This window comes from Tenrec ecaudatus, chromosome 18 (genome assembly GCF_050624435.1).
Source record: "Tenrec ecaudatus isolate mTenEca1 chromosome 18, mTenEca1.hap1, whole genome shotgun sequence".
Taxonomy (NCBI): domain Eukaryota; kingdom Metazoa; phylum Chordata; class Mammalia; order Afrosoricida; family Tenrecidae; genus Tenrec; species Tenrec ecaudatus.
This window is the reverse complement of record NC_134547.1, coordinates 29,021,292-29,049,259: the sequence shown is the minus strand read 5'-3', so window position 1 is coordinate 29,049,259 and position 27,968 is coordinate 29,021,292. Positions and strand designations below refer to the sequence as shown.

General features: G+C 47.4%; 1 protein-coding gene across 1 annotated transcript in view; it reads left to right on the top strand.

The window, feature by feature from the left end:
• The window catches only part of WDR88 (WD repeat domain 88), a 55,110-nt gene that overhangs the window by 2,240 nt on the left and 24,902 nt on the right, over positions 1–27,968 (top strand). Inside the window, exons 2-4 of the mRNA XM_075536691.1 lie at positions 10,939–11,049; positions 18,132–18,220; positions 19,766–19,829. Coding sequence (XP_075392806.1) covers positions 10,939–11,049; positions 18,132–18,220; positions 19,766–19,829 — 264 coding nt within the window. The remainder of the gene's footprint in view (positions 1–10,938; positions 11,050–18,131; positions 18,221–19,765; positions 19,830–27,968) is intronic.

Sequence of the window (27,968 nt, the reverse complement as noted above, 5' to 3'; positions counted from 1 at the left end):
TAGAGGCAAGTATAGCAAAGCTTTGCTGCGTACTTTAGACATGTTGGCAGGAGAGACCAGGCCCTGGAGATGAGCATCAGGCGTGGTGAAGTGGAGGGGCAGTGACAAAGAGGAAGGCCCTCATGGAGATGGATGGACACAGTGGCTGAGAAGATGAGCTCAGACATAGGAACACGTGTGAGGATGGTGCTGGACCAGGGAGTGTTTCATTCTGCTGTGTGCAGGGTCCGACCAGATGGCACCTAAGAACAACAACATTCTAGATTTCTTATACAGAAAAACATACAAAGCGAAAACCCCACGATGACAGAAGAGAAAAACCTCAATTGAAAAGAAAGAAAAATATTAAAACGAACAAATTTAAAATGGATCCCAAAATGTCTGTTCTACTTTAGTTTTGTTATTGGGGTCTTTTTGGTGTGCTTCCCTGCATATGAAATCCGGGAGAGTTAAATCTGTAGCGACAGTAACTGGTTGTAGGTTCCATAGTGGGATGGCAGGGGAGGGTGGGGGAAATGGGGAGCTGTAACAATGAGGACAAGATCAAAGAAAAGGTTCTAAAGTGGCTTGTGGTGATGATTGTACAACTCTTCTGGATGTGCCTGAGTGATTGAATTGTATGATATGTGAATCATATGCCAATAAAACGGTTGGTTGGGCATGGGGGTAGGTTGCCGTGGGTCAGGATGGACTTGGTGGCAGGGAGTAGCTGGACTAGACTGGAAGGCAGGGGGATTGATTTTGTAACTTTATACTGAGATTAATGGGGCTGTGTAAGTGACTGAGCAGGACAAAGGCAGGGCTGTCTACGCCTGTAAAGAGTGACAGTCTCAGAAACACAGGAGCAGTTCCCCCTGTCCTTTGGGGTCACTTTGAGTCGGCATCAGCTTGCTGGCAGTATCTGAAGGAAAGTGTTAACAAGCGAGCCCTTAAAACAAAAGTTCATAATAACGTCACCAAGGTAATGTTGTAGGTCATTGCACCGGAAGCTCTGCGGTGGTTGGCTAAAGAATCTTCTCTGCGGTTAATCTTCCATGACATTGATTGCATGCACATGCACAGATATGTCCAAATAGATTTTAATTTTATTTCTTTTGTAACTGGTATTTTATTGGTTGTTTTGAGTTAAGGAGAGCGACATTATGAACAATTTATACACAATACATTTTTTTCAAAAAATCATTTTATTGGGGGCTCTTACAGCTCTTATCACATCTACCATGTCAAGCACATTTATATATATGTTGCCATCATTATTTTAAAAACACTTTCTTTCTACTCGAACCCTTGGGATCACCTCATTTCCCCCTTCCCTTCTCTCCTCCCTCCCTCATGAACCCTTAATAATTTATTTTTAAAAAGGGCTTTTTTCCCCCCATGTTTTACACAGACTGCTATCTCCCTTCACCCACTTTTCAGTTGTCTGTCCCCCTAGTAGGGGGTTATATGTAAAGCATTGTGATTGGTTTCCCCTTTCTCCCCCATCTTCCCCTTCCCCGATTGGTCCTGAAGGGTTTATGTGTCATGGATTACCTGTGTTTCCAGCTCTTATCTGTCCAGTGTACATGCTCCAGTCTACCCAGATTTGTTGTACACAATTCTTATTGTGCCTACCCAAATCCTAAAATGGCATGTGGATACAATTCTTCTCTAAATGCCAGTGACTTTCCAGCTTTACATTTGGAGGAAACGTTCTTTAAGAGATTATCAAGTGAAAAAAAAGAGGACTTGATGCCAGGGGCTTAAGCGGAGAGCAAATGCTTTGAAAATGATGAGGGCAAAGAATGTACAGATGTGCTTTATACACTTGATGTATGTATGGATTGTGCTAAGAGTCCCTAATGAAATGTTAAATAAAATAAAATAAAAAATAAAGATCTATAACGACAAAAACAGAAAAACATCAACAAAAAATAAATTTTAAAAAAAGAGATTATCAAGTGCCATTATCTTCAAATGTTGATAAGCTGTTATATCTTAAGCCCCACCAATTCACAATTTAATGTTACACACTACTCACTCAAATGTTCAACCCTTCACAGCACGTAACACAGTGATCAGGAAAACTGGACTACCACGACTAAAGGGGTCACAGAACACACAGTTGAGACCAGAAAGCCATGAGGATGGAATTGACATGATCCTCCTGAAAAACAACATGGAAACAGAATTTTAAATGTTCAAGTCACACAAATGCATGACAGTGGCTCCAAATTGCCATTAATTATGTTTTGTATTAGGGATATAAAAACTCCTCCCCCATGGAATTTTACTTTGAATTTACTCTGAATACAGTCAAATCTTCCCACAATTCAACATTCCTCTATTTTCTTTTTGTTGGCAAGACCAGTCCATTCTGTCGGTCATTTTGGTCCGTGCCTGGGAAAATGCATCCTGTGTTTGGAATGCGCCACGGCAGCTCCTTGGCACCCATGCTCTCACAGATTCCAATGAACAGGAAAGCCTCCGACGAGACAAGAAATAGAGGTGGCCCTCAGAAAAGGCGGGGTACTCCCGGATCCCCCACCCTCGCTGAGGAGCTAGCGGGGCGTGTATTGGTTTTCTTTCTCTTGCCTGCCCTTACTGAAGCTGTTTTTGTTTGTTGTTGTAGTTCCTGTATTGATTGTGAGTTTTCCTCGCAATTGAGTGGAGGTTTCCTGGCAGTTCCTCCATGTGCCATCACGTCCACCCCTCCCTCCTCCTTTCCTCACTCTCCGCAGCCCTTGGATCTGCTGCTCCTTTGATCGCAATAGTTGATGGGCGCTAATGAAATGGCAGTTCCATCCAAAGGTGGTTGCACCCGTTGCCAGAGCAGGTGCCACTTGACTTGCAAGTGTAAGGGTTGGTTGGAGTGCAGGTTGTTGGCGCTGGGGGAGCGGGGTCTAAGGTCTCCAATGGTGGACCTGGGAAATGTCATCTTTAGGGTTGGCAAATGGTTCCCTCTGGCTGCCTTGTCCGTGGCCAGACACGTCCTGATCCCAGCACTCTCTGTGGGAGAAGTTCCCGGGTCTCTGCACAACTTGCTCCCCTTTATACACTCCCCAGCTCTCCTGCCTTGCCCCACCTCCCAACCCCCAGTCCCAGACCTCCTGGACGCCCTCTGTTTTCAGAGGTGAAGCCCAGTGCCCCATAGCCTCCCCCTTCCCTCCTCTCACTCCCAGTTCCCACTACACTCCTGCTCCTCTCCCCACCGCCCACAGTGGTAGATCTGAAGGGAGCTTTTGCAGGCTTTTATTTTTTTAAACAATAACTTTATTGGGATATAATTCACATAACATACACATTGACCTACATAAAGGGTGTTAATGTATTTACTGACTTGCACAACCACAATCCATTTCAGAATATCTTATCACCCCCCAAAGTATTCCCATCCCACCAGGAGACACTCCTCATTTCCCGTAAACCCCTGCCCCTCATCCTAGGCGCCCACCAATCTCCTCTCTGCCGCTATACTTTTGCCTATCCTGAATCCTTCACATACCCATAAACAAGCATCATGAGGGATTTTGGTGACTAGTTGCTTTTCTTTTCTTTTTTAAATTTAATCATTTTATTGGGGGCTCGTACAACTCTTTTTTTTTATGAGTGATCATTAGGTCCTTTTTTTAAAACATTTTATTAGGGGCTCATACAACTCTTATCATAATCCACGCATATACATACATCAATTGTATAAAGCACATCCGTACATTCTTTACCCTAATCACTCTCAAAGCATTTGCTCTCCACTTAAGCCCTCTGCATCAGGTCCTCTTTTTTTCCCCTCCTCCCTCCCCGCTCCCCCTCCCTCATGAGCCCTTGATAATCCACAGATTGTTATTTTGTTATATCTTGCCCTATCCGGAGTCTCCCTTCCCCCCCTTCTCTGTCGTCCATCTCCCAGGGAGGAGGTCACATGTGGATCCTTTTAATCAGTTCCCCCTTTCCAACCCACTCACCTTCCACTCTCCCAGCCTTGCCCCTCACACCCCTGGTCCTGAAGGTATCATCCACCCTGGATTCCCTGTGCCTCCAGCTCCCACATACACCAGTGTACAATCTCTGCCCCATCCATTCCTGCAAGGTAGAATTTGGATCATGGTAGTTGGGGGGAGGAAGCATCCAGGATCTGGGGGAAAGCTGTGTTCTTTATCCGTACTACATCGCACCCTGACTGACCCGTCTCCTCTCCTAAACCCCTCTGTGAGGGGATCTCCAGTGGTCGACACTTGGGCCTCGGGTCTCCACTCTGCATTTCCCTCTTCATTCACTATGGTATATATATATATATATATATATATATATATATATATATATATATATATATATACACACACACACATATATTCTTTTTTTTTTTTTGCATGATGGCTTATACCTGGTCCCTTTGGCACCTCGTGTTCGCACAGGCTGGTGTGCTTCTTCCATGTGGGCTTTATTGCTTCTAAACTAGATGGCCGCTTGTTCACCTTCAAGCCTTTAAGACCCCAGACACTATCTCTTTCAATAGCCGGGCACCATCAGCTTTCTTTGCTACATTTGCTTATGCACCCGTTTGTCTTCAGCGATCGTATCATGGAGGTGTGCAGCCAATGATATGATTTTTTGTTCTTTGATGCCTGATAACTGATCCCTTTGGGACCATGCGATCACACAGGTTGGTGTGTTCTTCCATGTGGGCTTTGTTGCTTCTGAGCTAGATGGCCGCTTGTTTATCTTCAAGCCTTTAAGACCCCAGACACTATCTCTTTTGATAGCCAGGCACCATCAGCTTTCTTCACCACATTTACTTGTTCACCCACTTTGGCTCCAGCCGTTGTGTCAGGAGAGTGAGCTGATAGAGTTCCAATTTAATAAAAGAAGGTATTCATGCATTGAGGGAGTGCTTGAGTAGAGGCCCAAGGTCCTTCCGCCACCTTAATACTAAACCTATAAATATAGACTCATAGATCTATTTCCCCATCCTCATATATATATTTGCATGTACATGTCTTTGTCTAGACCTCCATAAATGCCCCTTGACTCCCAGCTCCTTCCTCCATCATCTCCCTTGACTTTCCTCCTGCCCCACTACCATGCTCCGTCCCCACCTGGGTTACAGCTATACCTCTTCTCTACGCAACCTTACCCTTGATCATTCCCCACCAGGCCTGCCACTCCCCCCTCACTACCATTTTGGGTCCCATGTTGTTCCCTTGTCCCCGTGTTTGTTAACACCACTTCCTTACCCCCCCTCCCCTTCCCCCACCCCAAGTCCCCCTGGAACTGTCGGTCCTGTTGTTTTTCCTCCAGATAGTTCATCCAGCCTGTCCTATTCAGACAGACCTGTGGAGACACTAACATGCACGAAAACAAGACAGAGGAAAACAAAGCAACAGTATACAACCAGACAACAAAACAACAACAACAAACCACTGACAAAGAACAAAACAAAACACTTCACAAAAGAAAAGCTTGTAGTTCGTTCAAGGATCGTTTGCTGGCCCTTAGGAGCGTTTTCCAGTCCATTCTGTTGGGGCACCACGCCCTGGCCCCAAAGTTCACTTTCAGCATTCCCTGGGGACCTTGCCACTCCATTCTCTTGCTGTTCCGCTGCACTCCCCCAGTGCTTTGCCTCCGTGTGGTGGGATCAGGTCAGGTGCAATTCCCACACTGTGTCTCCGGTGCTGTCCCCTGAATCGCCCTTAGTCACTGAGGGGCATCATTTCTCATAGTGGGGCCAGCCATGTTGTTCTCTCTGTGGACTGGCTGCTCTACTCAGGAACATCATCATCACGGCCTGGTGGGCCAGGCTGTGTTCCACTCTCTCCTCCTGCCCCTTCATCTGCTCCCGTGTGCTCTGATCAGATATGTTCATCTCCCGGAGCTGCAGAATCAATGTCGTCCTTTGAAACAAATTCTTTTCAGGGGAGGGGCAGGATCGTACAACTCTTATCACAATCCATCCATTCATTGTGTCAAGCACAATTGTACATCTGTTGCCATCATCATTCTCAAATCATTTGTTTTCTACTTGGGCGACTAGTTTCTGTGTTTTCAAAGAGTCGCTCAGATGGCAGAATGTAGCACTACTTCATTTTTTATTGCCAAATAATATTCCATTTGGGTACATATCACATTTTAACGATCTGATCATTAGTTGATTGGTATTTGGGTTGTTTCCAAGTTTTTGGTATTATGAATAAGCCACTGTAACTATTCTGGAATACATTTTTTAGAATATCTTTTAGAAAAAGCCTTTCATTGTGAATCAAGTAGAAGTTTACAAAGCAATCAGTCTGTATTCAACAGCTCATGCACAGTTTGTTTCAACTCAAGCACTGCAGTTCCCTCGATGTTCTAACACGTCCTCTTAGTGGTTCCTGTTTCTATTTCACCTCCTTTCTAACCCTCTCAACTGCATCCTCTGGGTTATGCTGCCCTTCTGGTCTTAAATCATCAACTGAGTATTTTGCCACAAGGGTGGGTTCAAATCCAGACCTGAAGGTTGACTAAGGGCCATAGTCTCAGAGGGTCCCACCAGTCTCTATCTGGTCTCTTTTATGGTTTTGCATCCCCTCACATGTTTCTCCCACTCTGTCCAGAACCTTCGAAGGTGATCTTTATCAGAGCCAGTAGTGGTGGCAGCGGGCCACCGTGTCGATCTTGTGGTCTCAGGGTTGTGGAGACGATGTCTGTGCGGTCCAGGAGTCCATTGGACGAGTTGTTTCCAGGCATGTTTCCATTTTCCTCCCTCTTCTTTCCTGCAGACTGGAGAGATCCATAGTTGCACCTCAGCCGGCAGCTCACCAGCTTTTAAGAACCTGTCACTACTCACCAAACAAAGTAGGACGTAGAACACTCTTTGTGAACTATGTAATGCCAGTTGACCTTGGCGTCCCTGAAACTATGTTCCTGATCCTCCAGGCCCAGCCACTCATTCTCTCAAGGTGCTTGCTTATGTCTATGAAGTTTTCATAACTTAGCCCTGTACGTGCCACCACATTCACGGTTAGAAATGCAGCAAAAGCAAATAGAGCTCTACAGAAACCCTCTGTCAAAGCTGGGTGCCTTCGTGGGTGCACTCCCACGTCTGCCCCACGCTGGTCCAGCCTCTGTGCCTGCCAAGCCCCCGCCAGTGCATCAGCACTAATGCACGGTTGTGTACATGACATTATTGCCTCTGCAAAGTCCCGCACTGGCTCGCCCTGCGCATCATCAGCTTAACGCCTCTCCTTGACCCGCGTCGGCACCGAGCTACCTGCTAACCCGTGACTCCCCTCCCCCCTGACCCCTTCACTCTTGGTAACGCTCAAAGAATTATTTCTCTTCGTGTGAAAACCATTTCTTGACTTTTTTTTTGTTTTTACATAAAGAGAAAATTTTAAGGTTTATTGGCATATACTTCACATGTCATACAATTTAATCGTTCCACAATACTAAGAAGATTTGTGCAATCATGAGTACAATCCACGTCGGAACATTTTCTTCTTTGCCTTTTGATATCAAACGGTGGCGTGCACTGTGTGTCCTTTTGCACCGGACTCGTTTCACGCAGTGCGTCGTCTGGCGGGTCCACGCGCACTGCGAGGTGTTTCTCAGTGGTCGCTGCAGGGCCAGGTGGCACGCGCGCGCAGTTCCTCAGTCAGGACGGCACTCCTGCGGAGCCCGTTGACCGGCTCTTTCCAAGGCGGCGGCACGTGCGCGTGCTCGTGTCCTGCCTCATCCTCACCCACGCGCTATGGGCTGATTCATCCTTATTATAACCTCCCTTGTGCGTGAGAAGGAGCCTGGCTGCGTGGTGGATACGCGTTGGGTGGCAATCTGTAAGGTCCGCGATTTAAAGCCACCCGACGGGGCTTTCCGTTCCCGTAGACAGTTACAGTCTTGGCACCGACTTCATGGCAGCGAGTTTGTTTGTTTTAGTAGGTGATATCTAAGGAGCCCTTGTGGTATAGTCGATACATGTTGGGCTTCAATCTGAAAGGTCAGCAGTTCGAAACTACCAGCTGCTCCTTGGGAGAAAGATGGGGCTGTGTATTCCCTTAGAGAGTGACAGTCTTACGAACTCACAGGGACAGTTCTACCCTGTCATATAGAGTCACTATGAGTTGGCATAACTCAAGGACAGTGAACTTGGTTTTTTAATAGGTGGGAAGTCATATCTCCTTGTGGTTTTAATTTGCAGTTTCCTCATGATTAGCCACACTCATTCAATCTGCATGCTGAGCAAATAATCTGAGAAACAGTACTGTATGAAGAAGAAAGAACATGGCCTCACGATTGAGGAAGGCTCATCGACAGTCTGGAATATGTAGATGACACAACCTTGGCTGCGGAAATGAAAGAGGACTTGGACATCCAAGACTATCATCTTCGGTATGGGTTCCAGCTCAATGTAAAGAACACAAAAGTCCTGGCAACTGTACCGATAAATAACATCGTGATAAATGGAGGAAAAAAATTGAAGTTGTCAAGGATTTCATTTTACTCATGGGAATGTTCATGAAAATAGCAGTCAAGAAATCAAATAATGTATTGCATCACATGAAACTGCTGCAAAAGACTTTTTTTTTGAAGGGTTAACGAGCAAAGATGTCAGTTTGAAGCCTAAGGTGCCCCTGACACAGCCTTGGTATTTTCAGTGGCCCCGTAGCATGTGCGAGCTGGATGCTGCAAGTCCCTGTTGCGGTTAGGTGCGGTTGGGTCGTTCCAGTCCATAGCAATGCTGCGCACGACAGAGCAATAGTGCGGTCCCGTCCTGCACCAGCCTCCCAGCTCTTCCTGTGCTTGAGCCCATTCTTGCAGTCACCGAGGCATTCCATCTCATGGAGATGGACAATGAATAAGGATGCTCAAAGACATGCATTTGAGTTATGGTGTTGGTGAAGAGCACTTCCAGTACCCTGGACTGTCAGAGAATACACACACTGTCTTGGAAGAAGTGCAACAGGAATGGCCCTTGGAGTCGAGGATGGGGAGACTTCATCTCATGGACTTTGGGCTTGTTTGCTGTCACGAGGGACCAGTGTTCGGAGAAGGGCATCGTGCTGGGTAAGGTAGAGAGGGTCACTGAAAAAGAGAAAGACCATCAACGAGACCGGTCGGCACAGTGGCTGCATCAACGGGCTCCAGCATAACAATTGTGAGGACGGCACAGGACCAGGCCGTGTTTCCTTCTGTTGGATATGGGTCGCTATTCGCTGGAACAGACCCGGCTCCACCTAACGAACACTGGTTCATGACACGGAGCATCTTTTCACTGCTTATCACGCATGGGAGCCCTGTATATTGGGGGGCTAACAGTCAGTTCAGCAGTTCAGCAAGGCCAGCAGTTTGAAACCACCAGCGGCTCCTCAGGAGAAAGACGAGGCTTTCTGCTTCCATAAAGATTTACATTCTTGGACATGCACAGGGGCCGTTCTGTTCAGTCCTATGGAGTCACTATGAATCAGAATCGACTTGATGCTAGTGAGTTTATCACCCATGACCATATCTTCTTTGGAGAAATGTTTATTCAGATTCTTTCCTTATGTTTTAATTGGGCTATTTGTCTTTTTAGTGAGTTGTAAATGCCCTTTATATTACTCTACTATAAATCCCTTATCAAATATATGATTAACAACATTTTTTTATGTTGTAATTGTCTTTTTATTTTCTTGATGTTGTCCCTTGAAGGAAAAGCATTTTTGAAAAGTCGAATTTCTCAATATATTTTCTTGTGGCTTGTGCTTCTGGTGTGATAGCTATGGCTTCTGCCAAATCTAAGATCATAAAACTTGACATGCATGTTTCTTTCCAATGATCTTATCATTTTAACTCTAAGTATTTAATTTATTTTTAATTTTGGGGGGTAAATGATGTGAAATACAGGTCCAATTTTACCCATTTGCGTGTAGAGTTACAGTAGTCCCAGCATCATTTGTTGACAACTAGTCTTCCTTTTTAACTATTTTATTCACATACGATTCAATATTTCAATATAATTTTAATAATTCAACATAATTCATATTGGCATCATACAATTCAATCATTCAATCACCTTAAGAAGTGCTGTTCAGTCATCTCCACAGTTTTAGACCATTTTCTTCTTTCTTTGTTCTCCTTGTTATTAGCTCCCCATTTCCCCCAACCTCCTCAGACCCCCAAGGAACCATTAATCCAGTTACCATCTCTAGATTTACCTATCCTGGATTTCATAGACAGAAATATATTAAAAAACACTCACAACAATAACAAAGTAAAACAGATAAAAATAAAAAAGAAGGCAGAAAATAGTAAAAACTAAAACAAATTTAAATGGATCATAAAGGAGGTGCTAAATTTTAACCTAACTGCACCTGCAACAATCCATTTTCCAAGAGATTCGGCATAGTGCTTCCTTAATTGTTTTCCCAACATCAGTTGTAGACATGTGAGAGTTTATTCGGTATTGAAAAGAATAGCATTGATCTAAGTGTTGATCCTTACACAGGCATCACATTGTCTTGCTGTTTTGTGTGGTTTGTATGCACTTTGATGTCAGGCTGTGTGACCAGGGTGTGTGAACCCGGAGCCTTTATCGCTCATCAAGATAGCCCTGGCTTTCTGGGTGACTTGTGTTTTGATGTGGACTTTAGGATTCGTTGGGATTTTGACAGGAAAGGCTTCAAATTAGTAGACTAATTGGAGGAGTGTTGTCATCTTGACCATCTCAGTTTTCTGATTCATAACTACAAATGTCTTTCCAGGTTTTAAGATTTTCTTTAGCTTCTTGCAAACAACATGTTGCCGATTTCAGAGGATGAGTTTTGCATTTCTCTTGTTCAATCTGTTACCACGTGTTCTTTTTCATGTTGTGGCAAAATAGACATGTTTTCTAAATTTCAGTGTTTGGATTGTTTACGGTATATATATAGAAATACAATACAGTTTTTTTAAATGCTGATGTTGTATCCTGCAACCTTACTGAATTTGTTCACTCCATCCCCTTTTCAGGTCCCATTCAAAATTCTGAAAGACCACGTGCAGGTGGTGAGTTCCTGCCATTTCTGTGTGGATGACACCAAGATCCTCAGCGGCTCCTATGACCGAACTGTGAAACTGTGGGTAGGTGGCCCCAGGGCAGGAGCGTATGTCCTGGGGAGTGTCCCCGTGCGGAGTTCCTAGACACTCAAAGAGCTCCAAGTTCAAAAGGACTTTGAGCAAAGTCCAGGCAGGATGAGCAAAATGAGGCCCACCCCCAGCCATGTGAAGCTGCTGGTGACACAAAATTAGTGTTGCTGCTGCCCACTGTTCATTTGGAAACAGTGAGTGCAGAGGACAGAGAGCCCTGGGCTGGGAGTCGCCCACCTTTTGCTGGTGGTGACTCCACGTGTGTCTTTGACCTACTTGCATCTCTGAGCTGTATCATTCCTTACAATCTCCTCTATTGATTTAGAAAGTTCAACTGTACCCACAAAGACTATATGGCCAGACCTGAGTGGACAGAAGATGGCCAGGCCTGGGACCTGCCTGTAACAGGTAGCTGGGAGAGGCCCCGTCTGAGCACAGGGCAATGCCACAAAGTTTCAGGAGCCAGGAGTGCAAGGGGCAGGATTGTGTTGTCAGACGTGGTTGCATAAAGGCGGTCACCTGAACCCTTCTGGGCCCTTCTGTGAAGAGCTGGAAGATGCTGGCAGGCCTGTTTGTGAGCATTGCTGGTCAGTGAGGATGGAGTTAGGAGGGAAGAGGACTGGAGTGGGCAGTGGGCAGCAAGGACCAGGCCTCAGATGACTGTGTGGCTGGGGCTCTGGCCCAAGGGGGAAGACAGGTAGTTGTGAGATTTCACATCTCCTCTGGCTTCAAGGGCAGGAGAAGGACAGCGAGTGAGGCGAGGCTGCCTCCTCAGTTCTAGTTTGGGTGATGCGGTGGAGGATAACCCCTCTGGCTCCAGATGACCCTAGAGGAGTGTATGCTATGCCATCTGTGGGTGCCAAGTGCAGACAGACCAGGCAAGAGGTTGCCATCAAAATAGGTTGAGAACGCATATCTGGGACCTCCATCTGTGTAACCCGATGTGACTTCCTGGCCCTCTTTTAGCTTCTGGGTACTTCCCAGGACCAACTCTGTGTTGGGGCTAGTCCAAGGCCTACCTGCTCTGTACCAGGCTCCAACAGACACCCACTCCATCCCTCTGCTGCTGCCCTGTGATCTCCTGGCAGTGAAAATGACACCTTTCTTTGGGAGAGTCAAGTTCTCTCCCAACCCTTTGGGGTGGCCAAGAAGCCGGTCACTGCTGGTGGTCCTCACCCAGGGGATGGCCACTTTCCCTCGTGCCTTCTGCTCGGCCATTTTGCTCCGCTCCGCTTTGGGGTCCGTGTAAGGACTCCTGGAGGTTTCTACCTACTTTGGCCGAGGCCCCTGTTTATAAGGAGATGGCCACCAGTCCCTTTGTTGGCAGTGCCACGTTGGCCACCATCCCCGAACGGGAGAGAATCCACTGAGCGTTTACTTCCCTTCCCTCACCCCTCACCCCTTGTAGGCCTCCTCGACGAGGCAAGTCCATTTGGCCTTTCCCTGGGGCCTTAACTCCTTCTCCCGCTCCAGGACAGACGTTCACGTGGCCCGCTGTCAACCCGACTCACTCACCCCCCAAGGTCTGTCTGCCACACTTTCCAGGCTCCCCTTCTCCCTCCTTCTCCCCTTCCACCTCCTCCCATAACTACCAGAGTTCCCGAGGCTCCCTGCCTTGACTGACCTCTCCAAGGACTTGTCTTCTTTCTCTTCTCCTGGTTCCTTCTGGACTCCCAGCTGGGGCTCTCCCCCAGGAGATGACGCAATGACTCTTCACATGACAAGACCCCATGTCTTCTTGTATCATAGTCTCTCACCCAAAATGTCTTCCCTCTCTCCCACCACGTGACCCAACCTGCCATCACTACCAAGTCTGATCTCTCTCAACCCCACCCCAAACCTAAACATTTGATTTAATCTTGGAAAAGTCCTCTCTCAGGATTGCAGATCTCCGTGAGTAATCTGGAAATGCATCAAAGTGTAAAGAAGTTGTGTTCATTTTTTTAGGGCTGCTGCAACATAGTACCACAGATTGGGTGGCTTAAGACTCCAGAAAACGAAATTCACTGCCATCAAGGCAATTCCGACCCCTGGCGACCCTAGATTCCTAGAGGACAGGGCAGAACTGCCTCCATGAGTGTCCATGACTGTAACGCTTCCCAGCAGTGGAAAGCCAGCTGAAGTGTACTGGCTCACGGCTCTGGAGGAGCCGGAAATCGGGGTCTTGGCAGGGTCGTGCCCCATTCTAGGGGCAGCTCTGTCCTGGTCTCTTTTAGCTTCTGGTTCAGACATTCCTTGACTTGTGGATGCATTTTCACATGACATCTTCCTGCTGCGTGTCTCTCTGGGTCTGTGTTCTCTTTGGTAAGAACAATACTCAGGTTGGGTAACGACCCTCTCTCTACGGTGGTTTGACCTCCTATTAGCTAATAATACCTTCAAAGACCCTATTTCTAAAGCCATGTTTGAGGATGAATGTGCACTTGACTCAAGCCATGGGATTTTCAATCACCTCATATGTATGTGAAAGCTGGATGTTGACTAAGGAAGGCAGAGAAGGACTAACATATTTGAATCATGGTGTTGGTAAAGATTTGTTGAATATATCATGGGTCACTGCAGCAGTGGGCTCAAATATGACACCAACCATGGTGGGCAGTGTTCTGCTCTGTTGTTCACAGGGTCACTATGAGTTGGAGCGACTCAACAGAGCTAATAACAACAACAGCTGGAAGAATAAACGTGGTAGTTTGAGTTTTTGTGCCAACATGGCACCTGTATGGGTGGAGTTTAGCCTGTCAATCAGGTTGCTGCTTGATGACCTCTCTCTGTGCCTTCACCTTCCTGCTGGCACGCCACACTGAGACCTGTGCAAGCCCTGTGCTGCTTCCATTGCCACTGGATCCACAAGACTTTGCACCCACCAGCCTCGGATCTCCCTGCATTCTGCATCATTGCATGTGGCTGCATGAGTCTGAAGAGGGATTTATGGACTAGTATCAGACTTATGGATTTGATCTAAACTGAGCTGGGATGTTTTCTTGATACAAAGCTCTCTCTTATACGAGTGTCACTGAATTTGTTTCTGTAGTCCACTTGGCCTAACACAATGAACAAGTCTCTCTTGGAAAGAGTACAGTCAGACTGCTCCTTAGAAGCAAGGATAGGAAGGCTTCCTCTCCTGTACTTTGAACATGTCCCTGGAGGAGGCCGTTACACTCAGTAGAGTAAAAAGAGGAAGACCTCCAACAGAATGGATTGCAATAATGATCTCAAGCATAGCACTGACTGTGAGGATGGGGCAGGCTGGGCAGCGTGTGTTCTGTTGTACACAGGGTGCTGTGAGTCAGACCGGCCTGAGGGCACCTAGTAACAAACACAACAGGGAGGAGGATTTCAACATTTCTCTATAGAGAATACAATCCATAACAGAAGCTGAAAAAAATTCATTCTTCATCTCACTCTAATATGTCAGCACATTGAATCTGCCATAAGAAAAACTAGTACCCCTCCCCTGAGAAGAATTTGTTTCAAAGGACTGCATTGACTCTGCAGCTCTGGGAGATGGACATATCTGATCAGAGCACACGGGAGCAGATGAAGGGGGAGGAGGAGAGAGTGGAGCACAGCCAGGCCCACCAGGCCATAAGGATGATGTTCCTGATTAGAGCAGCCAGTCCACAGAGAGAACAACATGGCTGACCCCACTATGAGAAATGATGCCCCTCAGTGACCAAGGGCGATACAGGGGACAGCACTGGAGACACAGTGTGGGAATTGCACCTGACCTGATCCCACCACACCGAGGCAAAGCACTGGGGGAGTGCAGCGGAACAGCAAGGGAATGGAGTGGCAAGGTCTCCAGGGAATGCTGAAAGTGGACCTTGGGGCCAGGGCGTGGTGACCCAACAGACTGGACTGGAAAACGCTCCTAAGGGCCAGCAAACGATCCTTGAACGAACTACAAGCTTTTCTTTTGTGAAGTGTTTTGTTTTGTTCTTTGTCAGTGGTTTGTTGTTGTTGTTTTGTTGTCTGGTTGTATACTGTTGCTTTGTTTTCCTCTGTCTTGTTTTCGTGCATGTTAGTGTCTCCACAGGTCTGTCTGAATAGGACAGGCTGGATGAACTATCTGGAGGAAAAACAACAGGACCGACAGTTCCGGGGGACTTGGGATAGGGCGAGGTGGGGGTGGGGGTGTAAGGAAGTGGTGTTAACAAACACAGGGACAAGGGAACAACATGGGACCCAAAATGGAAGTGAGGGGGGAGTGGCAGGCCTGGTAGGGAATGATCAAGGGTAAGGTTATGTAGAGAAGAGGTATAGCTGTAACCCAGGTGGGGACGGAGCATGGTAGTGGGGCAGGAGGAAAGTCAAGGGAGATGGAGGAAAGAGCTAGGAGTCAAAGGCATTTATGGAGGTCTAGACAAAGACATGTACATGCAAATATATATATGAGGATGGGGAAATAGATCTATGTGTCTATATTTATAGGTTTAGTATTAAGGTGGCGGAAGGACCTTGGGCCTCTACTCAAGCACTCCCTCAATGCATGAATACTTTCTTTTATTAAATTGGCACTCTACGATGCTCACCCTCCCGACACAACCGCTGAAGCCAAAGAGGGTGAACAAGTAAATGTGGTGAAGAAAGCTGATGGTAATTTCATTACAGAAAGGCATCAAAACACAAAGAAGAAAAATACAGCCACCATCCCTGTCTCCACCCCAGAGCTACCTGCTGTGACAATGTGGGTATGCAGTTTCCTCTTTCGCGCGCACACACATTTATAAAATTGGGGCCATACCGAAACACTGTTTATGTAATCAAAATGAACTTAGGGTAGAAAAACTGCCACATGTCCTTGACTTTTCCACTTCTTCATTAGACTCCCACTCCCCGATTCATTCAGTCAGACCCCAAGCAACCCCTTACACTGAGTCCACAAAGGTGGGTGGGTAGGGGGTGCTGATTCCAACGCCACATGAAGAAGCAGCTGTCTTACCTGTCCAAGGTGCTTGTTTCTTCTGTTGGCCACTTGATGCCCCACCTGCGTCCAGTGCAGCCCCGTGGACAAGGACGCTGGCACCCTGCCATTGCTTTACCCCAGGCCTGCACAGGCAGGAGAGCCCCAAGAGGGCTAGTTTCTTAGTTTGCGGTCACAATTTTCTTCTTGAGCATAACCCAACTAGGGAGGCCAGAGCCCTTAGGCTCTTGAGCTCAGACAAACAGACTAGGGGTCGCCTGCCCCTGGTGAATTTCTCTAAGAGGTGCTTCCTGCAGGTGGGCTTTGATTAGGGCCTGGTGGGTATAGCCAGGCCTGGCTTCAAATCTCAGAGAGCCGGACTTGAGGTTTGGGTCCGTGCCAAACAAAGTGCACCAAGTAGGCATGAGCCTGCTCTTCTTGGAAAGCATGGCCCTTGCCTGACATCTGTGAACTTGGCTGATATAAGCCTTGCTCTAAATCAGCGGTTCTCAACCTGTGGGTCGCGACCCCTTTGGGGGTTAAATGACCCTTTCACAAGGGTTGCCCGATTCATAACAGTAGCAAATTTTCAGTGATGAAGTAGCAATGAAAATAATTGCATGGCTGCGGGGGAGTCACCACCACATGAGGAACTGTATGAAAGGGTCCTGGCATTAGGGTGGTTGAGAACCACTGCTCTAGATGGTAAGGATGGCTCACTGTGCTTAGACTGTGCAAAAAATGGAACTTGGGCTGAGCACCTGCTTCCTCCGTGGGTCTGGGATTTAGGTGCAGGTAGCCTATAACCCCCCTGGATTTCTAGACCCAGGCGTGCTCCCCTTCAATGACACAGGAGGTCTTGTATTGATTGCTGGAGGACTTAAGTGTGTTCCATGTGCCTCCCCTGTGGGCAAACTCTTGGAAGGTGTCTGGCTTCCTCCAGACTTTGCTCCAGGCACCTTCCACCTGTGCTGATGGGATTCGCATCCTTTCACTATAATAAGTCTTAGCCCTGACGGCCGACTCCATACTGGGTCCTCTGACAGCATGCTTGCTAAGTGGACGGTCACTGAAGTAGAGGGAGACTCTCACACGACAGACTGACAGTGGCGGCCTCGAGGCGCTCCGGCACAGGAGCACTTGTGGGGATGGCACAGGACCGGGCAGTGTTTCCTTCTGTTGGGCATGGGGTCGCCGCAGGCCGGAACTGACTCGATGGCACGTCGTAATGTGAGTCTTTCGGCGAAGCACTGAACCTGAAAGGGTGGTCTTGGCAACCTTCCACTCCGCAGAGCCCTTGCTCCCACAGAAGGACGTGGGGACCTACTGCCAAGCGGTCTCTGTATCTCCAGGGCATTGATGCAAGCCCGCCATCGCCAGTCCACACTGTGGCACCCCCTCTACTGTAGCATTGCTTTTCATGATTTCTTCCCATTTTCTTTGCATCTCCTGAAAAGTTCCTGACCACAGTTCTTGCACAAAAGGATTCTATCTTTGCCTCAGCAGTCACCTTCTCGCATTGGCGGCCACCAGAATTGACTTCAGTCCGTGTGTCAGAAGAGTCTCCTCAGGGTTTGCCGGCTGACTTTCCAGAAGTCACCGGGCTGTGCTTCTGAGACAAACTTTGGGGAGACTCCAAGCCCCGACCTTTTGGTCAGCAGCCGAGCACGTGAGCGGTGTCTGCCACCCAGTGACTCTTCTTCTGTTAGACCTTGCCTTGTTCTCATCACGATGTCTAGTTGGTCATCTTCAGCATGACCTTGAACAGCCGTGTGAACCAGTCCCCGGTAGACGGCCAGGGTCTGCCCGTGACCCATAACGTACAGTGAGTATTTTCACGCAGAAACCTTTGACAGGGCTTCTGGCTATTCCATCAGGAGAGACTCCTTGGAGAACAATTGCTGGGCAAAGCGAGTGAACTTTGTTTAAGTTCTTTAAACATATCACTGGATTTGGAAGAGGAGGCTCCCGTCTAACATGGCCCGTTTCCACCCGCTGGCTGTGGGGCTGTGGGGAGTTTCCCACGATGCCCAGGTCGGCAAGGGGGGGTCTTGCTGCTCTTGGCAGCAGATGTTGGAAAGTGCTTTGTCCTTTGGGGCTGCGTGGGGGCGCTGCAGACCGGTGGAGCAGCCGTGCTGACGCACTGTGCCCTGTGCACTCTCATCTCTTTGAGGATCCTGTGGATGGATGCGTGATTCGGGATTTTGAGCCTCATCCCCGAGCGCCCGTCTTGGAGTGTAGCATCACAGCCGACAGCAGAAGGTAACCTTTCCTCCGCTTGACTTGCTTTGGTCAGCGAACCAGGGAGCGGGAGGGCCAGGAGGGAGGACCACAGGCCAGGCGTGCTGGGACAGGCGGCTGCTTTTTATTTTTTAAAGAAAAAGACAACCATATTCTCACTTATTGTTTCACAGCACCCCCCTTTTATTTTGCTGTGAGAATGGAATCGATGGGCTAACCTTTTGAAACTGTAAAGTGTGAAGAAAAATGACATTCATTGTGGCTGATATAAAAAAATCAACGTGCTGCCATTGAATTGATACTGACTCATAGCAACCCTATAGGACAGGGTAAAATTGCCCTTGTGAGTTTCCCAGTCTGGAGTTTCTTCTCTGTCATCCTATGTGCCAGGGTGGTCACTTCATGATCTCAGTCATGCCCTTATGGCGCACAGGCGATCACAGGCCCAGTACTCCAGAGCTTGGCCCAAACCTGTCAGGAATTTGTGTCCTGCAAATGCATCTTCCTTAAAGGACAAACACTGCCTCTGAAACATGCAACATAAGGCGACAAAGGTCGTCTGTGCTGTTTTACCGAATGTTCCAGAAAGAAATGAGCCATCTGGGAGGCCTGTTGCCTGGAAAAGGATAAGCAAGCAGCGAGGGAAGTGAATCAGAGGTCACCCCTAGAAGGAAGCGGCCCATAATAGGAATGAAGATGTGACGCCTTTCAAAGCCCAAAGGCAAAAGGACATGTTTGAGTGCCTGAGGGCGATGCCTTGGGAGAAAGAAGAGACTCTTCCTGAGTCTCGTAAACCCTCGGGCTCTCTGCCCTGGCCTTAGGGCTGCCATGAGTCAGATCTGACTCGATGGCCTTGAGGGAGTCTTTATCGTGCCTTGGTGTTGGCTCTCTTCTTCAATGATTCTAGGATTAAAGCTCCTTGGCCAGCCCCCGTGCCCCCTCCAGGGTCCAGGTGAAGTCTCTGCAGAGTGGAAACCACACGTGTAGCCTTCTGCCTTTGAGTCAGACCCAGAGGCCCCCTGAGAGGGCTCATGTAGCTCAAGGCCCCAAGGTTCCTGCTTGAGGTTTCCCGGTAGGAGGGCAGGTGGGCAGCCTGAGAATGAGGCCACCCTCTTCCTTCAGTAACGAAGACCACACTCGTTGAATAGCGATCATCAAGCCAAACCCAACCCAATTCCCTGTGATCGAGTCGGCGCCAACCCATAGCGACCCCATAGGATGGAGTAGAACTGCCCCCGCGGGTTTCTCAGGCTGTACTTCTTTATGGGAGCAGACTGCCTCATCTTTGTCCTGAGGAGCGGCTGGTGGGTTTGAGCCACTGACTTTGGGTTTGTCTAGCAGCCCAATGCATAGCCCACCATGACACCAGGGCTCCTCATTATCAGTACGAAACCTGGTAAGGAACATTTTCACAAAACACCTTTTCTGGAGCATCTTTTGAAAGATAAGGATATTGTTACGTGCGATCTCAGTTTTAGAATATACAATGTTGCTGGTTTGCTTTCTGTCAAGAAACTGTCACAATTATTGTTATGAAGGGTCTGTATGTGCACTTTTTATTTTCAGAATTGTGGCAGCATCCTACGACAAAACCGTCAGGGCTTGGGACCTTGAGACAGGAAAGCTGCTGGTACGTATGTCTGCCCAGTGGGCAGGAGGTTTGGGCTGGTCCAGGCCTGTTGGGGTGTGGGGAGGAGGTGAAAGGCCCAGGCTTGGAGGAGAGGAGCACTTTGTTACAGATGTGGACAGCAGGCTACAGGGACTGTGGCTGGCTTGCCAGGTCTGCAGCAGTAGATGCAGATGATGGAGGTAGGGGCTGGGGCAGAGAGTGTCCAGGAAGAGGCAGGATGTGGACTGAGCCCAGAAAGGAGGGGAGGGGCCAGGGCACACTGGGCCAGGCTGCATAGGAACGTGGGATGTCTGATTTGGGCAGGAAACTAGGCTGAGAGCATTGGGCAAAGGCTGCGTGGCCAAAAGGCAAGGTCTCCAGGCCTTCCCAGCCGCCCCTCGCTGCATCCCTGAAGGACTGCTCGCAGTCCAAGCAGGGAGTCTGAGAACTCTGGTCCCCAGAATCCCTCCCGCTCCTCCTCCCAGAGGCCCCAGGGTCTCCCTCTCCTGGAACACTCCTTCGACCCCAGCCTGGAACACTTCTCCGGCCTCTCCTCTCCCTTCTTCCTATTGCTCTCCTTAAAAGACAACTTTTCTGCTTCATGCCATGGCCATTTTATATACACTGTACATTTAATTTTTTTTAGCAAGTTGAGATAAGACAACTCCCATTGCCTCAGTTTATTGAATGATTTCTGTTTGTATTCTGTCAATCCCAGAACCCTGTTTTCCGCCAATATCTTCAGCGCAGCCAGGGCTTCTCCCTTGACTTCCTTTGGCCCTTAACTGTGTCCCACTTTGCTCACGTGTACCCTGTGGCTTCCCTCCTAACCCCATGGCGCCGAGTGTGGATTCTGCATTCCGGGAGCCCACCGTCATCGATGAACCGAGCAGAAGGATGGCCAAGTGCTCCTTAGAGGCAACAATGGCAAGACTTGTCTTACGGACCTGGGAGACCAGGCCCTGGAGAAGGACATCGTGCTTGGTCAAGTGGAGGGCAGGGTCAAGGAGGAAGGCTGCATAGACATGCTGGCTGCGGCGACCAGGGGCTGAGGCAGGGGAGCAATTGCAGGTCTGGTGCAGGTTTCCTTCTGTTGTTCATAGGCTAGCTCTGGGTCAGAAGTGACTTGATGGCACCCAGCACAACAACAACAACAACAACAAACAACAAGCAGAGACAGACGTTCTGTGGGAGGGCTGGCGGGAGTCAGAATTGGGAAAAGGATTGGAGAGTGGAGCTATGGTAACAAAACAAGACAAAATATAAACCACATGAGAAAATGGCCCGCAGGTGGCATCTGACCTCCGGCAGCTCCCAAGACTGATTTTGACCAAGCAGCGGTCAGACAGACTTCCCTCCAGCCTTCCTCACCAATTCTGATACCACCATCTCTCCCACAGTATGCTCTAATTTTTTCAGTTTGGTTCTAGACTCATGGCAGTGGCCCCAGAAAACTCACAAAGGATACTCAAGATTTATGGAATTTGTTAGGGCAATTAACAGGTTACAAATCAGGCGAGAAATGTTCAAGATGAAGTTGGTCAGTCACGACAGTTTATCCTCTGCTGGGCTTGCCGGCAGGACTCTCTCTAGCCCTCAGCTTCTCAGCCTGGACTCTGCCCTGCTCAGAAAATGTTACAAAGCCCTCTCAGGGCTCCCAATAAATGACCAAGAAGGAGTTCTGGTGGTGTTGTGGCTATACATTGGGTTGTTAACTGCAAAGTCAAAAGTTCAAAAACACCAGTCATTCCTCGGGAGAGAAATGAGATTTCTACTCCGATTAAGAATTATGGTCTTAGATAGAGATCCACAGGGCCAGTTCCACGCTGTCCTATAAAGTCAGTATGAGATGGAATTGACTCAATGGCAGTGAGTTTTAAAATAGCTCCCGAAGGGTATGCCACTCTACCACAAGCCTCAGCTGCAAGGCATCTAACTCCAGCTCTCTGGGCCAGCAAACCCAGTTCCCCCAGTTAAGTTCCCAGAGGCACCCTACTCCACAAACTAGCCTGCTGTCCCAAATCCCTCAGCGCTGGTTACATGCTCTGTTGGCTGGGAGTCCACCACTCCACCTCAGGCTTGACTCCTGGTTCTGGTGCAGGTCCTCTGGGGTCAGGCTGCCTCCTAGACCAGGGTGGTGTGATGTGCAGGATTCTCAGAGTCTGAAGGACGCGCCATCCTGGCTCTGCTCTCTTACTGGTAATCATACCTCCATTTTCTGCTTCCACGATGGCCCATTTTATACCCATCGGGATGGCAACCACAGCTAACTGTTAAGAGTCACAACTACACCAGCACTTTCTTCCCCCCCTTCTTATGCAGACCCATGAGGAAAATGAAGGTTGTTTCTGGGAGGAGCAAAGGCTATGGCTAGAAGGTCCATGTCGGTAATTTACTGCCTGGCATCACTACCAGAGATGCATGTTAACCGGATCTTGGTGTCTCTTTTCCTATTGACCTGTTTGCATAGGAATTCCTGTCTATATATTTTGTTAACCAAAATGATATCATCATATATCTACTTTTCAGGCCCTGAGTCCATTCCCCCTCCCAGTTAACAATAGTTGTGCATAAGGGTACATCTGTGTCTCTCTTTTTAATGGACCCCTAGCTTCCTCCGTAGAGACAGGCCACCTCATATTTCATCATTCCTTGTTCTAGGGCACTGATGTGATTTTCACTTTTCTCTACTATTGACAATACTAGCATGGGGAAAGGAGCTCAGGTAGCATAATGGGTTATGCGTTGGACTGCTAACCACAAAGCCGGCTGTTCAAATCCACCGACCTCTCTGAGGGACACGGATGAAGTTACCTGCTCCTGTAAAGATTTGTAGTCTCTTACAACAAAAGATATGGAGACCAATGGATTAGAACAGAGAACCAACTAATACAACCAAGCACCTGCAGACACCTCAATTTTGACAAAGGACCAAAACATGTGAAGTGTTGAAGAGATGGCCTGATTTTCAAGAATGGTGCTGGAAAAGTTGGATCTCAACTCTACAGAGGAATGAAATAAGGCCCATATGCCACACTATATAAACAATGACCTCTAGAAGGATTAAAGACCTAAATATAAACCCTAGAACCATAAGGATCATCAATGAAAAAATATGGGGACAAATTTAAAGGCCCTAATACATGGGAGAAAGATGGGGATTTCAGTTCCCATGAAGAGTTACACTCGGGAAACCCACAGGCGCAGTTCTACCTTGTCCTCTAGGGTCCCTATAGTCAGCGTCGACTCGATGGCAACGAGTTTGGTTTATTTTGGAATCCAAGGCACAGGCACACTACTAACATGATGAAGAAACACCTACACGACAGAAGACCAAATCGAGGCCTGGGGCCTTCTGACATTCATGTACATCCAAAGTCTTCATTAAAAAAATAAAAAGAGAACCCACAGATTGGGGAAAACACTTGATACAGTTAAACGTTGTGGAATTGGAGAGGTTTTGTTGTGTATATTTTTGCCACAATTAGGAAAATAATACTTCCAAGAATAACGATGAATACAAGGAAGAAGAAAATGTTCTAGAAATGACTATGGTGATGACTGACCAAGTCTCCTTGATAGGACTGACTTATTGAATTGTATGACATGTGTATGAAGTGCTAATAAAACTGTAAAAAGAGAAAATCTTACTTGACAACGATATGTCAGATGAAGGGCTAATTTCAAAACTCTATAGAAAATGATGACACCTTAAGTAAAAATAACCCAATAAAAAAATAGGTACAAGACATGAACAGACAACTTACTAGAGATGCCACCCAGGCAGTTAGCAAACATATGAAGAGATGAATGCTTGCGTTCATTAACCGCAAGAGAAACACAATTAGCAATGCGATAGCACCTCACACTGACATTCTCAGCAAAATTTTTAAAAACCAGAAATTAAATGCTGGAGAGACTGTGGAGAGATTGGAACACCCATCCATCGCTGATAGGACTGAAGAACTGTATGCTCACTACAGAAAATAAATGCAAATACAAACACCTTCTGTTCCTGCCATCTTGCTACTTGGTATATACCCTAAATACATAAAGAACAAAACCAAGAACAGACAGGTGCGCATCATGTTTTATAATAACAGAAAGATGGAAACAGTTTTAAAACACCATCTGTGGAGGAACGAATAAACACACTCTGGGCCCTACACACAATGAACTATTGCACATGCCTACAAACAACGACGGGTCTGTCAAGCGCCTCATGAGATGGACAAACTTGGAGACCATTAGGCTCAGCAAAGTGAGTCCATTTCACAAAGATAGATAGGACATCATTGTTATAAAGGAAGAAAGAAAAAGAAAAGTGGTTTTCACATCAAAGGACAATACTCTGAAGACTACGTGAAGTCGGGTTGTGGGGACAGGGAGAGAGATGGGGACAGGGCAGTCAGGAGGGGAGGGTGGGTGGGAAAGAAAAATGAAGAAGGAGAAGGGGAAGAAGTAGCCACATGGGGGGGTGGGGAGGGAGGGTTCAGTGGGGTCCTGGGACTGCTTTGGTGAGATGGTCTGTACAACTACAAAGTGTATGCCTTTCTTTGTATGTGTTATCCAAAAATAAGAAGGGAAATGCATAAAATTTAAAAAAGAGGAGGACCACAACCTTAAAAACCGTCCAGATTCCTGACCCATCAGAGAACTAAACACTGGTCTGAGTGGTTACACATGGAGGCAGATTCCTGACCCATCAGAGACCTAAACACTGTGTCTGAGTGGTTATACATGGAGGAAAAGTAACGTTGAGACTGACTTCAATTCTTTTGTGGCATATAAGCTACTTTTAGACAAACAAACAAACAAACAAACAAACAAGCAAACAGACAGATTTAGTCTTCGAAACCCACAGGGGCAGTTCAACTCTGTCTTAGAGGGCCACTCTGAGTTGGAATCTAGTTGATGGCAATGGGTTTGGAGTTTAGGTAATGAGGACAGTTTGTGCACTGTGGGGTGCCAGCCCCCACAATTGAATGGGGTCATGGGGCGGTTGTGTAATTGTCTGATTAAAGAGACATCAGACAAGATAAAGCCTGCAAGTGCTCACCTCGGGGACCCCCACGACTTCAGGAGCCAGGTCCACAGAGAGAGAATATATTTCCAACCAAGGCTTATATACACTCAGGGGTGTGCAAGCCCCCCCTAATTACAGGTAGCCACATATGTAACAAAATGGTCCATACCCTAACTCTAAAGGTCCCTGAGTACACTGGAGGAGTGACCTAACGCCAGTGCCGGGACACATCAGGGGGAGTGGCTGTCTTCGAGCCCAGAGAGCAATAGCTCGTGTCTGCCTCGATAGCTAAAGCTGCCGGCCTGATAGTGATCTGCCATGTGCTGTGAGAGGGACTTTAAGGCAGCACTATCATGGGAGGACATAGTGGGGAACAATATTAATCATGAGAATGTGATTGGGACTCACCTCCAACTCACGAGGGTGAAGACCTCCCTCCACCCCAGAAACCCAGCTGCCCGGCTTCTTCTTCATGTATGAGAATAAAGAATTCATCTGTATCCGCTCTCTTCCTGTTCTCTGCTTCCCACAGCACATGTTTTTAATACACATCTTCCTTTTTTGAAGAATAGATAGCTTATTCTTTTATTGCTAACTTGAACAACATGGAAATTAAGTTGCCTCTGGCCGTCCGCAAACCAGGGTCAGCTCCGTCCCCAGGCACCAATGAGAGCGCACAGGTTCTCACGTCACACGCGGCGTGCCACGGTTTCTCATGTTGAAGCCCAGCCTGTGACTGGAAACAAGGCTTGCACCGATTCCTCCCGACAAGGAGCCCTGTTCCAAATGCTAACTTCAGCTTTGGAAAGACATTGTTCTTGTCTTTCGCCAGATTTTCCATCTGGGGTGTTTTTCTCTCACACCCCTAAAAGTCCTCTTGTTAGTTTTGTTCCACAAGCAATCATGCCATTTGCTACTTCCCTGACTGAATTAGTTATTTTCTGCTACTTGACCAATTATTCCACAATATGCAGCTTAAAATAGCAAGCCTTATTTATTTCACACAGCTTCTGGTGGTCCCAAACCTGGGAGCAGGTGGTCTGGCTTGTCTTTCATGAGGTTAGGGTTAATCTGGTATCCAGGGTTGCTGCCATTTGAAAGTCTGAAGATGCCCTGTCAAGATGGCACCTTCCTTAGCTGTTGGCAGGAGGCCTCAGTCCCCCCTTGTGGGATGGCTGGAAGATTCTCAGGTCATGGCTGTTAACATCCTCCAGAGTGAGCAATCCAGGAAAAAGCCAAGAGGACGCCATGATGCTCCCGTGTGACTGAGTCACAAAAGATCACTTTGTCTCTATTCTTTAAAACAGAGATTTTTATTGTGGCGAAACATATCCCTTCAGGACCAGTGGTGTGAGTGGTGATACTGGGAGGGTGGGTTGGAAAGGAGGAACCGATTACAAGGATCTACATGTGACCGTCTACATGTGATCTACATGAGACAGAAAGTGGATGAAGGGAGACGTTGGACAGTGTAAGATATGACAAAACAATAATTTATAAATTATTAAGGGTTCATGAGGGAGGGGGTGGGGAGGGAGGGGGACAAATGAGGAGCCGATGCCAGGGGCTTAGGTGGAGAGCAAATGTTTTGAGAATGATAAGGGCAATGAATGTACAAATGTGCTTTACACAATTGATGTATGGATGGATTGTGATGAGTTGTATGCGCCCCTAATAAAATGATCAAAAAAGAAAGATTTCCCACTAAATCAATGAAAACACAAATATTTAACAATTTTTCTGTGTATAATTCAGTGACATTGGTTTCATTTATGATCGTTATGTATCTCCAAACCCTTTTATCACCTCAGACAGAAACTCTTCATACTTTCAGCAGTAACTCCTCCGTCCCCTCTCCCCCACCTCCAGGAATGGCTGCTAAATCTTGCCGATGTATGTGTCTATTGTAGACACTGGCTTTAACTGAGATTATGTAGTATTTTCAAAGGCATTCGACTATGTGGATTATGACAAATTATGAACAGCCTTGAGAAGAATGGAAAGTTCAGGACACTTCATTGTGCTCACATGGAAGCTGTGCGCGGATCACGAGGCAGTTGTGCAAACAGAACAAGGGATACTGCATGTGTCAAAGCCAGGAAGGGTGTGTGTCAGTGTTGTATCCTCTCACCCTGCTTATTCCATCTGTGTGCTGAGCGAATCATCAGAGAAGCCGGATTCTAGGAAGAACGAGGCCCCGGGATCGGAGGGAGGCTTCTTCACAACCTGTGACACTCAGCGACACAACCTTGCTTGCGGAGTGTGAGGAGGACTGGAAACACTTGTTGATTGCAGCCGCCAATGCCAAGTGTCAAGAAGCCTCAAATCTCACAACTGGGTCGATAGGTAACATCAAGATAACTGGGGGAAAGAATGAACTTGTCGAGGGCTTCCGCTGACTTGGATGCACAGCCAGTGCTCACGGAAGCAGCGGTCAAAAGATTGAAAGATGTGTTACATTGGGCAAATCTGCTGCACAAGACGTCTTTAGTGTATTGACAAGCAAGGATGTTACTTTGAGGACTAAGGTGTGCCTGACCCAAGCCATGCTATTTTCAACCAATCACCTCAAATGCATATGAAAGTTGGACATTGAATAAGGAAGAAGAATCTATGTATTTGCTTGAATTGTGGTGCTGGCGAAGAATATTGAAAGTACCCTGGACTGCCAAGAGGAAAAACAAATCTCTCTTGGAAGAAGTAATGGCCAGAATGCTTCTTAGAGGCCAAGATGGCTAGACTTTGTCGCATATGCTTTGGACATGTGGTCAGGAGAGACCAATCTCTGGAGAAGGACCTCTTGCTCGGTAGAGGGCCAGCAAAAAAGAGAAAGGCCTTCGATGAGGTGGAGGGCCACAGTGGCCACAACAATAGGCTCCAGCATAGGAACTATTGTGAGGCTGGTTCAGGACCAGGCAGTGTTCATAGGACACTAAGCATTGGTCACTCTGCATTGGGATCAACTTGATGGCACTTAACAATAACAAGAACAAATACAATATTTGTCCGTTAGTCTGCTGTGGTAGCCACATAATCTGATGTCAACTTGTGGAGGGGTGGAGTCTATCCTGTCAATCAGGTTGCAGATTGATGATCTCATATAGAGGCACCACAGAGATAAATAGCGCACTGGA